The sequence below is a fragment of the Aspergillus lucknowensis genome, assembly GCF_044049455.1.
Source record: "Aspergillus lucknowensis strain CBS 449.75 chromosome Unknown BJX67scaffold_67, whole genome shotgun sequence".
In the NCBI taxonomy this organism is placed as follows: domain Eukaryota; kingdom Fungi; phylum Ascomycota; class Eurotiomycetes; order Eurotiales; family Aspergillaceae; genus Aspergillus; species Aspergillus lucknowensis.
Window position 1 is genome coordinate 17,482 of NW_027263611.1, and position 11,669 is coordinate 29,150.

General features: G+C 48.6%; 6 protein-coding genes across 6 annotated transcripts; 3 read left to right on the forward strand and 3 right to left on the reverse strand.

Moving 5' to 3' along the window:
* Positions 1-240: 240 nt before the first annotated feature.
* On the forward strand, positions 241-1,586 carry BJX67DRAFT_391222 (S-2-hydroxy-acid oxidase; the record flags this gene model as incomplete). The annotated part of the gene is made up of 3 exons (XM_071034746.1): positions 241-320; positions 377-1,421; positions 1,470-1,586. The coding sequence occupies 3 exons, from the start codon at positions 241-243 to the stop codon at positions 1,500-1,502; spliced, it is 1,158 nt and encodes a 385-aa protein (XP_070881418.1). The 3' UTR covers positions 1,503-1,586.
* Positions 1,587-2,529: 943 nt separating this feature from the next.
* On the forward strand, positions 2,530-3,474 carry BJX67DRAFT_385581 (ankyrin repeat domain-containing protein; the record flags this gene model as incomplete). Its single annotated transcript, XM_071033893.1, has 1 exon — positions 2,530-3,474. The coding sequence occupies one exon, from the start codon at positions 2,530-2,532 to the stop codon at positions 3,472-3,474; it is 945 nt and encodes a 314-aa protein (XP_070881419.1).
* BJX67DRAFT_366264 (uncharacterized protein) lies at positions 3,454-4,215 on the reverse strand. Its single transcript, XM_071030378.1, has one exon. It carries the CDS (start codon positions 3,986-3,988, stop codon positions 3,716-3,718), a length of 273 nt encoding a protein of 90 aa, XP_070881420.1. The 5' UTR covers positions 3,989-4,215; the 3' UTR covers positions 3,454-3,715.
* A 342-nt stretch (positions 4,216-4,557) lies between these two features.
* Positions 4,558-5,462, reverse strand: BJX67DRAFT_366265 (Mth938-like domain-containing protein). Its single transcript, XM_071030379.1, has one exon. It carries the CDS (start codon positions 5,351-5,353, stop codon positions 4,940-4,942), a length of 414 nt encoding a protein of 137 aa, XP_070881421.1. The 5' UTR covers positions 5,354-5,462; the 3' UTR covers positions 4,558-4,939.
* Positions 5,463-6,813: 1,351 nt separating this feature from the next.
* On the reverse strand, positions 6,814-9,506 carry BJX67DRAFT_391224 (flavin-containing monooxygenase; the record flags this gene model as incomplete). The annotated part of the gene is made up of 13 exons (XM_071034747.1): positions 6,814-6,945; positions 7,018-7,133; positions 7,221-7,385; positions 7,448-7,492; positions 7,557-7,587; positions 7,659-7,750; positions 7,825-7,946; positions 8,017-8,132; positions 8,327-8,412; positions 8,466-8,656; positions 8,712-9,009; positions 9,094-9,169; positions 9,270-9,506. 13 exons carry the CDS (start codon positions 9,504-9,506, stop codon positions 6,814-6,816), a joined length of 1,707 nt encoding a protein of 568 aa, XP_070881422.1.
* A 1,025-nt stretch (positions 9,507-10,531) lies between these two features.
* BJX67DRAFT_385584 (alpha/beta hydrolase) lies at positions 10,532-11,421 on the forward strand (the record flags this gene model as incomplete). Its single annotated transcript, XM_071033894.1, has 2 exons — positions 10,532-10,543; positions 10,630-11,421. 2 exons carry the CDS (start codon positions 10,532-10,534, stop codon positions 11,419-11,421), a joined length of 804 nt encoding a protein of 267 aa, XP_070881423.1.
* Between the last annotated feature and the right edge of the window lie 248 nt (positions 11,422-11,669).

An 11,669-nucleotide genomic window follows, 5' to 3' on the forward strand; every position in this document is an offset into this window, starting at 1 on the left:
CCATCGTGCTCGGAATCCTGCGGGTCGGTCCTTGTCTGATGAAGAACCCCCCTTTGGCTGTTGTTTCGAACTGGAGGACGGGATTGTCCCCGACGAGGATCTGGTTCCTGAACGCCCCAGGAGGGCTAGGATTGATTTTTGTCATGATTAGCAAGCGGATTGATTTAATTAAGCCGGGTGTATATAAGGGATGTTGGTCCTTGCGTGGAAAAGATAGGCAAGATTCCAGACTCTCCCACCATGCGTTCCTGGGCAGCTTTCCTCGCTTTACTTCCCGTTGCGCTCGCGACGCGGCCGTTCCTCAATGAGCCCGACACCGGGTACGTCCCCACCTCCAACCAGTAGTACTAACCCATCCATACTGAAACCTATCCAGAATCGAAGAAGTCCTCGGTGACACCCCCGAAGGCACCCTCCCGGATCTCGAAAACATCGTCGGCCTCCCAGACTTCGACTGGGCCGCACGCCGCTACCTCAACGCCTCCTCATACACTTACTACCGCCTCGGCGCCGCAGGCGAATGGTCGTACCGCAACAACCTCGAAGCCTACGGGCGGTTCCGGTTCCGACCACGCACAATGGTCGACATCCGGGGCATCGAGTCGAGGCTCTCGACAAGCATTCTGGGATATAACTTCTCCGTACCCTTCTACATTAGCCCCTGCGCGAGAGCGGGGCTCGCACATCCGGATGCGGAGGTTAATTTCATGAAGGCCGCGAATGAAGAGGGGATTCTTTATATCCCTTCGTTGTATGCGACGCTTTCAATGGAGGAGATTGCGGCTGCGAAGCCGGAGGATGGATCGCAGGTGCACTTCCAGCAGCTTTATCTCGATAGCAACGATACGGCAACGCAGGAGTTATTCTCGCGGGCGGAGAAGCTAGACGCGAAGGCGATTGTGTTTACCATTGACTCTGCGGCGGACGGGAACCGGCAGCGGGGCAATCGGTACAGCCCTCCATCTGAGGAGACGGAGTATGTGCTGTCGGACTGGGAGTACTACGCGAAGATCCGGGAGATGACGAAGCTGCCGATCATTCTCAAGGGGATCCAGACGGTTGAGGATGTGCGGTTGGCGGTGCAGCATGAGGTTCCGGCAGTGATCTTGTCGAATCATGGTGGGCGGCAGTTGGATAGTGCGCCGTCGCCGTTGGAGATTGCGCTGGAGGTTTATGAGGAGGACCCCGAGTTGTTTGAGCAGATTGAGATTTATGCCGATGGCGGGGTGAGATATGGGGCGGATGTCCTGAAGTTGCTTGCGCTGGGGGTGCGCGCTGTTGGGGTAGGGAGGCCGTTTATGTTTGCGAATGCATATGGCGTTGAGGGAGTGAGGCATGCAATTCAGCTTCTGAAGCATGAGCTTGCCATTGATGCGGGCAATTTGGGCCTTCCGGACTTGAAGAAGATTGATGCTTCTTATGTGAGTCCATGCCCTTACTATTGCAGTTTTGGTGGCTAACGTTTGCAGGTCAAATGGAACAGCAATGGGTGGTATACCTAGTGAAGCATCTGATGTGCTCCATGCGATGTATTATGGTCTTATTACTTATTCTAGAGCGACAATGCCATAGGCTATATTCTATGATTCTATTCTCGTCTAAAGCCCACCAGCTATATAACCTTCCCTTCTATACTTGTGCGTCTAATATATTATCAGGCATCCGCTACACCACAGCTGGACCCCCCCCCCACCCCCCGGATTCCGCATCGGCGGTCCCGCCAATACCCCTGTCTAGGTTCGCGGCAAACATCCATCAATGGCATTTTCATTAGTCGCCGTTTGCCTGGTGAGTCGGCATCTTGATAGTAATAAGTAGTAGCTTATACAGTTTAACGGGTATTATACAAGGGGTGTTAGGCCTATAAAACATGAAGTTAGTTAAATTTAAATCTCTTCACCATAATTTTACTAATATTATTAATTTAGGTAAGATAAATAACCTTAATTCAACATAAAATATGCAAGAAAAACGTCAAAAATACTACGCTGAGAGGTTGGGGGAGGTTTGTTCCGGAGATGCGCGGATTTTGGTGGAGCGGTGAACACGTCCGCCCCAGACTTTGCACGTGGGAGATTCTGGTTGCGAAAAGCTCGCAGAAGACATCGGCCCAGTCACTCGAAAGAAACTGCCATTGCGGCCTGAGTGTCACCGGGTCGCAAAGAAAAGAGAGGAAAAGAACAGAAAGGTGACTACAACAGGACACCTAACCTGTAACACTTCATTTTCTTTGCACACAATTTTGTTCAGTTTTAAGACTTACGATTATTGCAGGATACAAATATGTCCGCGAGCTGGACAATGCAATCCTTGCGATCGCGTGCTGGGCGAGGTTTGCCAGATCGGACCTCTTGGCAGAGTCTTCCTGCAGAAATCCAGGATCTCATATTCGACGAATTAATTCCTCACCGTTTGTCCAGTCACCCAGTAACAGGAGCGTGGGGAGAGCTTCTCCGCTGCATGCTTGTCTCTCGTATGTGTTTGCCTACAGTTGATCCCCGCAGGAAATAACCAACTCGGATTTAAATCATGACAGGGTTCTGGAATGTATCCCTCCTGGACACGCTTGTCAGAAAGCATTCACTTGCTGCGATCTTACAATTCGCACCCGAGCCGCTCGCACTCAGGGGGCTGCAAAGCTTTCTCCTGCTCAAACCGCCAACGCAAGCAGGAATAGACCAGAGTACCGTCGACGCGGATGCACACCAGGCTCCACGAACATACCCGGAATCATCGCCCGAGAGACTGGGTGAGCTGCTGGCGATAGCCACGCGTCGCGGCTCGCTTCCCTGTATGTCTATTTTGTTGGAGAATGGTGCAGACGTTGCCCGCGCGAACATACCCGATGACAACTCTTATAACAGTTTGCTCCACGATGCCGTCGCCAATAAGTGCCTGTCCAGTGTCAAGCTCCTCCTTCAGTACGGCGCTCCGGTGAACGTCCCTGGCCGTAGTGTCCCCAATACCCCCCTGGGACAGGCTGCAGTGACTGCATGGCTCGACACTCCTCCCGAACCTCCTGATTGGGCCGTAGTGACTGGGTTGTTGGAGATTGTACGGTTGCTACTGCAGGCTGGAGCTAGCTCAAATATCACGGTGTTCTTTGGCCAGTCCTATACGGCTTACTCTCATTTACTGGAATTCGCCGGGAGCAGGCACCCCTGGACAACAACACTGACCAAAGCCTTGCTGGATTACGCGACGGACCTTGACCTCGCAATTTCCAGTTTCCCACCAGAGTCCAATCCACTCACGCAGGTGATCTGGACAAGAGATTATGACCTTATTCAGTCGGCGCTGGAGCGAGATGACACGCGGCCTGCAGTCAAGAATTACGTCGAGACCCGGGCTCATTGTCATCCGGAAATGAGGAAGTTCCTGGAAGAGAGATATGGATTCAGACCATTACTGTGGGGTATGAGAGAGACAGTAGCCGGGAAATTTTCTCGGTGGCTATCCTCTATCCGATCGTGAGCCTTTTTACTTGGGTGTACTGGGTCAAATTGAGCATAATTAGCTCTCGGAATGTACGAAAGGGACGGAAGACAAAACCGGATTTTATGCAATACAGACTTGAACCCCCGGCGAAGAACTGGAGCCGATCGCATCGTAAACTGGAGAATGCGGCGCTGAAATTTGGATCTGTCGATTGTGCTGCCAAACATCGTGAGAACAAAACCTCATGTAGGCAAGCGGGCCGGTTACTCACAGATACCTAAAATGCTTGAGTCTGTTGACGCATAGCCATCGCAATACCGGATTTGTGAAGGTTATATATTTTGCGAATCGCAAGACATGTAACTGTACCACAGAGAGAAAGTGCAAACGCCGGCCATATGCAATAATAGGCTAGATGAGACGCTGAGATAGTGGTGAGATAGTGGTGAGGGAACTCAAGCCGACATTCCTGGAATTGGGCTGGACGTTGATGCCTGGATAATGTGCAAAAGGGGGAGGAGAAGCTCTGGTGGCAATGCGTGGCGAGCATAAAGCTGACCCCAAGTTAATCCAACAGCGGCGTCCAAGGAAGCAATAAACCTTGAGAGATTTACGGGGGGCTTAAGAGTCTTGTCTTAGTCGCCTCGGAGAGCAAACAAACAGGATATTAATAGGATTCTTCGTAGCGCTGCCGAAGCTTAGAGCTTGGGCGAGCTCGTAACCCGAGCAAGCTTCGAACGCGAGCAAGCATAGAACCTGAGCGACGACAGGAGGCCACATCAGTATTAGACCCTTCTCACCGCAGCGCTACGGCATTCGTCTGCAAAGAATGGCATATACCAATGATCTCATGTCAGCATTTTGAGACGGGATGCCAGTCTCGGGACTGTTATAGTCTTATCTCATGTAAAGAGTTGTGATGGCCAAGATGTGACTGTATTTGTCATAAAACAGCAAGCAAGTAGAAGACAGGTAAAGACCTATACCGTGTAGCACAAGAGAAGAGACATGTGATTAAATTCTTCAGAAGAGTGAAACGGAAGAGGCCTCTCGTCTTCCCTCTCTTGTGTCTGTTGTCTCAAGACAGTCGTGTCACGTGGGTCATTCGTCAGTTTGACCTGTGTCAAATAGCCTGGGCTACTCTTTGTACTGTACCAATGGCGAATACGGGTTATTTGACCCAGCCAGTCTGACTCGTCCTCATATTTGATCTATGCCTGCTCATGGCACGGCCGATAGTAATAGTCCCTATTCTAACCTATAGCTCTTGACCCGGGCTGGTTAAGGAACTAGGTCAAAAAGTTATATACAGCTTGCACCGGCCACTACCATGGGTCCCCCGCATTCATCGTCAGCCACGGGATCCGGCGTAAAACTGAGCGAGTTCTCGAAGACTTCCTCGGACTCGTGGACGTGCAGGATGGCCATGCAGTCTTTCACAACCCCATGCATCCAACCCCTTCAGAGTCAAGTCGCTACATCCATCCTCATTAGGTGGCTGTCAACACGTTGAGTGGAAGAGACCGCCGACAGGTTTTGTCTCAATAAGCTTGTTATAGATCTCAACGGCAGCCTTGGTTTCTGCAACATGGACCTCGACGCCCTGGTCTGCAAGGGTTTGTAGCGTTTCAGGCATAGTTTTGAGCCGCTCCTCCATGCCAGAGCTGAGCACGACGACGGTTGCGCCATGGTCGAGAAGCTCCTTGACGTCGCCTGGCTGGATACCTGGCTCGTGGCGAGTTCCATACTCTCCCCAGTCCCATGCGCGACCACCACCAGGGTAGAGCTTGAAGTCCTTTCCGGTGCCGATACCTTCGACCTCCATTCGGCCCCATGAGACGTGGGTTACCATGGGGGAGACCGTAGTGGAAGCCGCCTCAGTTGGATTGGGAGTGTTGTCTGAGCTCCTGTCCATTGTGTCGATTGTAATCCAAGCCCACTGTCAATCAGGGGCAATATCCGGTATATAAGAGATAACGTAAGTTGGTTGTTCGGGGGCGGGGCGGCGGGGGAGGAGATGAAGTACGCTCGTGAGTTTGACCAGGCTAGGGGACGAGCTACGGACAAAGGTGGTGGTTCACGTGGTAACATGATTCCTGACCAAGCCGATCACCCGACCAAACTGATCACTACCTTAATTTTGACCCTACTATTTAATATGTTAAACTTTAACTACCTACTATACTGCTCAAATTGTGTTAAAAGTCTTAAAAATTCCTTAAGCAAGAGGGTAGGATTTAACTTTTAAAGCAAGGACCTGTGAATTCCTGGTTGTGGTTAGTTTTGCTGCTTCCAAGATAGCTACCCTGCATACTATATTGTTATTACTACTTCAAGGCTCCTCCAAGAATATAAGAACTGTCCTTGCTGCTCTTCTCCTAACTTCTTCTTCTTCCTTCATGCCCCCTCCCATATTCTGCACTCACCTGGGGACACTCCAGCACGACAGATATCTGCGACCGCCAGAGCGACCACATAAGCTCTACAATATGGCGGAAGCCAGAGTCCAAACCGGCCGTCAAGAGAAAAAGAAGTGCCAGTGCGCAGCAAAAGGAAGTTGGAACCAATGGCGAAAGAGCAGCACCGAAGAAAATCAAGTTTCGACACTATCAGCCTCTTCCACTTCATCAACCGGTTACATCTGGAAGATGCCTGACGCACTAAGCATTAATCAAACGTGTATCACACATGTGAATTGTCACAGGGCTCAAGTTGAGACCCACATTTAGTGCAGTATTAGTTGATCTTGGTTGTCTAGGGTGTAGAACGTCTGTTATTAAGAGCTCCCTCCCTTATGTCGCCGCTGAGAATCAGATCTCTGGCATGGTTAGCCGCATTGTGCGGCTAGAACTTGACATCCCTTCAAATTTAGGAGGGATGTCCAAAAGACTGAGAACTCACGACGCCTTACTATGGACAATGGTGAACTTAATGTGAAAGCTTAGATAGACTTAATACCAATCTAGAAATTCTCAATATTCAATGTTCCTCCAATGCCTGGAGGATAATCTACCTTAGTCATGAAGATTTTATAATAACCTAATAATACTCTACTTCTTCTATCAATGAGTTAAGAACAACCATTAATTCTACTCTCCAGGGCCCCGATACTCCTTAGGTTAGAGCTAAGTAAGATGTTATAGACTAGTATATAAGGTTGACAAATGAGATATAGTAGAATGAATATATAAGATGAAAAGATCAAGAGCTGCGCAGTTGAGAACAGGTTGAAATGTCCTCAGAAGTTAAGTAAGACGCAATGTTGCGATTTTGTCGTCGCTAGAGACCACAAAACTAAACATCAAACTTATAGATAACGTCAAACATGAATTGTTTACGAATCGATAAATTACCCTGGGGACCTCAGATAGCTTTCTATGCTTGGAAGCTATCATAGTAGCGTTGGTCTAGAAACTCTTTGGATAAATGAGGGTTTCGGTCTGCCAATGGTGATGGGTCCACATCGGCAGGGACAAATCCCAGCCCAAGGTAGGCATATCTGTTCTTCTGTGAGATTTGACGGTAAGCCTAGGGTTTCTAATTTATTTCAGGGAATTCTAAGCAGACAAATCAACTCACGTGGCTGTGATATTGAATCTCAAAGTCTTCGAATCGTGGCTCTTTAATCGCTTCCATATAATGGAGGGCGCTCCCAGGCCATACAGAATCGACTCTGCCTGTTTTTTTATTTTTATCTGAGAAGTGAGCATATTTGTTAGACACCACACATAATATACTCTACGGAAGTCCCGGAAGAAAGGGGAGCAAATGTCAGAACGTACACCAGGCGTTGCAGTTGTCCTCCCAAACACTTCCATTCATCCATGTCTGAGCGTGATCATTAAATTCATCTGTCGCTGTTTGCTTCGGAACCCAGTACTTAATGTTCTCGCGTTGCATCTTTTCAATGATTTTGATAACGTAGCGCGTCACTGAGGAAAGGGGTCCTGAACCAAACATAAGCATATTCAAGCACGCAGTCGACTTCATTGGAATTCTATCGACTCACCCATTAGGCTGCCATTTTGGACAGGGAAGGTTGGGCCTCCAAACACTTGGCGCAGGTTAGGATTATCTCACATGGCAACATGTACGAACTAGAGTGAGTGATCACTTACCGATATAGTTCGGAATGTCTGGACAAGCAAGCTGGTAAAGAAAAGTTAGAAGCAAGCTCGAGACATCCGACGGCGTTTAAACCCAAAAGTTTATTCACATACCCCGAAATAACCTTCAGGAACTGTAGCCCACTTGTCGCGGAGGTCGATGCGATTCAGTCCAATCAAAGGGAACGAGGGTCGATAAGATACGTCTAACAGCGCGTTGTAAATTAGCAATTCGTGATATCGTTAATCAGCCATGACCTTAATTGACAATATAACATACCGAATCCGGTAGCGCAAATAATCGTATCGCACTGCCGGAGGATCCCGTCGTCGCCAATAATGCCATCTTCGGTAATCTTCGCAACACCGGTAAAGTGAACATCCACGTTGGGCTTTTGAATACTAACGAATAAATTGTCAGACCCGTCTTTCATTCGCAACAAATGCCTTTCTGGATAAGTGCTAGGCTCACGCTTCGATATAGGGGTCACCTGGCGTAATTCTGCGGCATCCGACGCTGAAGGATGGAGTAAAGCCAGCCAAGAGACGGTCATCTTTGATGAGTCTTCTCATACGGGCCAGTAGTTGCTATATATATCTGAGTCTAGGATGTTCTGTTTTAGACTCAGCAAAATCATACCTCGCGAATGATCTTTTGAGCATCCCCGTAACGGATCATCATGTTGAACATCTATCAAGAGCAGAAAACAGTCAGAAAACAGTCATTTGGTCGGGAATGAACATTCAAAGTGGATAACTGAGACACTGAGAGCCCGATTTACCTTCATACCGTTATTTTCAGCGCTTTTGCAATGAGCAAGTAAAGCATCCTGATCGGATCGGAATTTTCGCTTTTGTTCTTCCGTATCTGTGATATAAATTTAGAAATTCGGCAACTGGTTCAGCAAGTCTTGAACCTACAAGCGTAGACAGCAGGGACCTCGCTTCCATCCAGGGTTGGGCTGACGAACCAAACGGGTGTTCGAACAAAGATGTCCATATGATCCACGTACGGCTGCATGCCAGGCACAGTCTGGATGCTACTCGCTCCACTGCCGATCACGGCTACTCGTTGTCCTTTCCACTGCTCCGTCTGGTAATCATCGGGCCATCTGGAGATATTAGATATGATCAACTAGTTGTGTCAAATAGCAATCGATAACTTACCCAGCCGTGTGAATCATGCTGCCCTTGAAGGTGTCGACTCCAGGAATATCTGGGAAATCCCATCTCGACAGAATACCATATGCCCCAATCAAAAGATCGCAGTCATCCTCAATTTCGTGGACGACTCCATTTGCATCTCTTTGACGGATCTTGACATCCCAAATGCCTTTGTGTTCATCAAAAGTGGCAGCTATAACTTCGGAGTTGAAGTGGAAATATTTACGAAGATCGAGCTTCTCCACCACGTCAAGAAGATAGTCATGAATAGCTTTGGCGTCGGAATTGATTTGAGACCAATCTAAAATGAATTTGACGATCAGCATACTGAGTACTTCATCCCATTCCATTCATTCCAGGTGTTTTTCTTCTCTGTTGTTCTTACCTGGATTCAGTGCGAAGTTCAGCTGATAACTTGCACTTGGAACATCACATGCACAATTTGGATAGCGATTATTGAACTACCATTGCATCTCCATCAGCACTCTTTTTGATATTCTTTATCGCAGGAGACAGACTTACCCAGGTTCCTCCAATTTCTGGGTTTTTTTAATAGATCACATGCTCCACGTTCCGCAACTCACGTTCCAGATAGTAAGCCAGCGTAACACCACTAATGCCCCCCCCAACCGTGATAACCTTGAGCTTGCGGTTTTCGGAAGCGCCAAGGACTGTAGTTGGCACATGATATCCGGTGTTTGAATTTTTGTGGAAATTTTCGGAGAACCTCTCTGCGAACAGATTCCCTGGTCGCGTTGTAGGTGTCTCGGTGGCATCCACACCATTGATAGAACCCATGACGAGTGCTCAGAAGGATTTGAATGATCTTATGTAGTGACAATGTTGATGTATGGCAGTCTTGAGCGGGTGACTAGGCGGGAAACTCTGGCCGCTTTTTATATGTCCTCCGGCGACCCGTGCAGCTTTTTTCATCCAGCCAGCCGGATTGGAGGAGCCAAGAGAAGATCGAATTTTGTAGTTTCCAGATATTCTGGGCAAATTTGTTGAAAACCCCGTGCCCTCGCCTCGGATAACGTTCGGATGAAGGAAAGCGAGGCAACACAGACCGAACCTCGCACTGTCTTTCTTCCCTCTGCGCCGGACAAAAGGGTGGATCACAAGGAATGCACATGCGGAACGAAGCTGGCACTTGAAAGTTGTGGGGATGTTTCGAACTGCATATCCGCAAGGAGGCAACTCGATTGAAAGCCCAAAACATGATCCAAGGGCGGAATGAAGCCCTGTTCCGTCACCTTGTTCGCACAACCGCCTTGGACATGTTTACGACAAATCAGAAGCATAACAGTCGCACGCTGGCTACCCCACAAATTGGAACTGCGTTTCTCCATGTGGAGTAAGAGGGTTGTCCTTAATATGGAAGATGGAAGCAATCACATTGGTCAAAGTCGCACAGTTCCCTCAAACCTTGTATTCTTCTCACGTTTCATATGGGGCTGTGGATCGGCCAATCGGAAGAGGGTCAGTCGCACAGTTCCCTCAAACCTTGTATTCTTCTCACGTTTCATGTGGGGCAGTGGATCAGCCAATTGGAAGAGGGTCAGTCGCACATTAGTTCCTTATACTGAAGTTTGCACGAGAACATCCTCGAGGTGAAGTGAGCCAGAGAGACGAGAATTGAGAGGAACCTGAAAGGATCAATGAAAAGCGCGCTCCTTCACCTTCTTTTTTCTGAGCCCAGAATTGTTCAGAACTCAAGATTCAGTATGGGTGCTAAGTATCGCGTTGTCCAATTCCACGCGCTCGATAATACATTGTTGCGTGGGCACTTGTATAGCGGTGGTCAAAGACGCCCATGCATCATCATGACTCCAGGGGTGAGTGTTTGAGAATCCTTATTTGCGAATTGTGCCTTTCGGATGAAGCAAGAAACTGATCTCAACTTTTACGAGAGCATGGTTAGTTCAGTGGACTCAAGGAGCAGTTCTTGGGCGACTTCGCCGCTAGATTTCAGCAATCTGGGTTTACCGTGCTTGTCTACGATCCTCGGGGATGGGGAGAAAGTGGAGGGACGCCTCGAAATGAAGTCGATCCCCAAAAGCAGATCCAAGACTATTATGACGCCTTTGATTTCGTGTCCGGGCTCCCGGACGTGGATCCTGGGAAGGTGGTGTACTGGGGAAGCAGCATGTCTGGAGGTGTTGTCCTACAGGCCGCCGCATTCGATCCGAGGATTTCTGGGGTGATTGTTCAAGCCCCGTTTGTTTCGGCTGACGCCCAGGTCGGACCAGTGGCTTCTGCGATGGCAGATACCCTTTTCAAAGAACGTGCAGCAGTGCGCGGGGGTAGCAGCCGACAGATGCTGCCAGTGTTTCCTGAAACGATAGAAGAAGCACGGAGCGGAACATCGCATGCTATACTCAACCAGCCGGAAGCTTTCATTTTCATTGATGAATGCAACCGGCAGGGCAAGCGCCTCGAGCGTTATGTAACAGCAACCACCCTTCTGAATGTCATGACTTTCGAGCCTCGAAGTTTCATGAGGAAGATTTCACCGAAACCTATTCTAATGGTGGTTGCCGAAAATGATCGAACTACCTCGATCGAGTCTCAGCTCGAGGCATATCAGTTCGCGCATGAGCCTAAAAAACTGAAAATCGTCAAGGACGCAGGGCACTTTGAGATATATTTTGGTGAGAAATTCGAAGAAAACATTAAGGCGCAGCTGGAATTCCTGGACGATTTATTTATTTGAAACCATTGCCGTCCACCTTTCTTGCAGCAATGAGAGGCTGCTACCATGTCTACGGATTTATCTCGGGATCATTCTCCACTATCCTCCTCTCCTCCTGCCACATTGCTTTTGAGGATGGAAGGGAATCTCTTTTGTGTACGTAGCCGATTCTGCCTCGCAAAATCCCCCATGGTTCGTGAATGAGTGTACATTGATAATATTCAATAAAAAAGCACATACTTCACTTGTGTAGCGCTATGGAAGACAGC

Coding starts and splice junctions, on each gene's coding strand:
- BJX67DRAFT_366264 (XM_071030378.1), bottom strand. CDS start 3,988: ATGCTCGCCACGCATTGCCACCAGAGCTTCTCCTCCCCCTTTTGCACA.
- BJX67DRAFT_366265 (XM_071030379.1), bottom strand. CDS start 5,353: ATGGACAGGAGCTCAGACAACACTCCCAATCCAACTGAGGCGGCTTCC.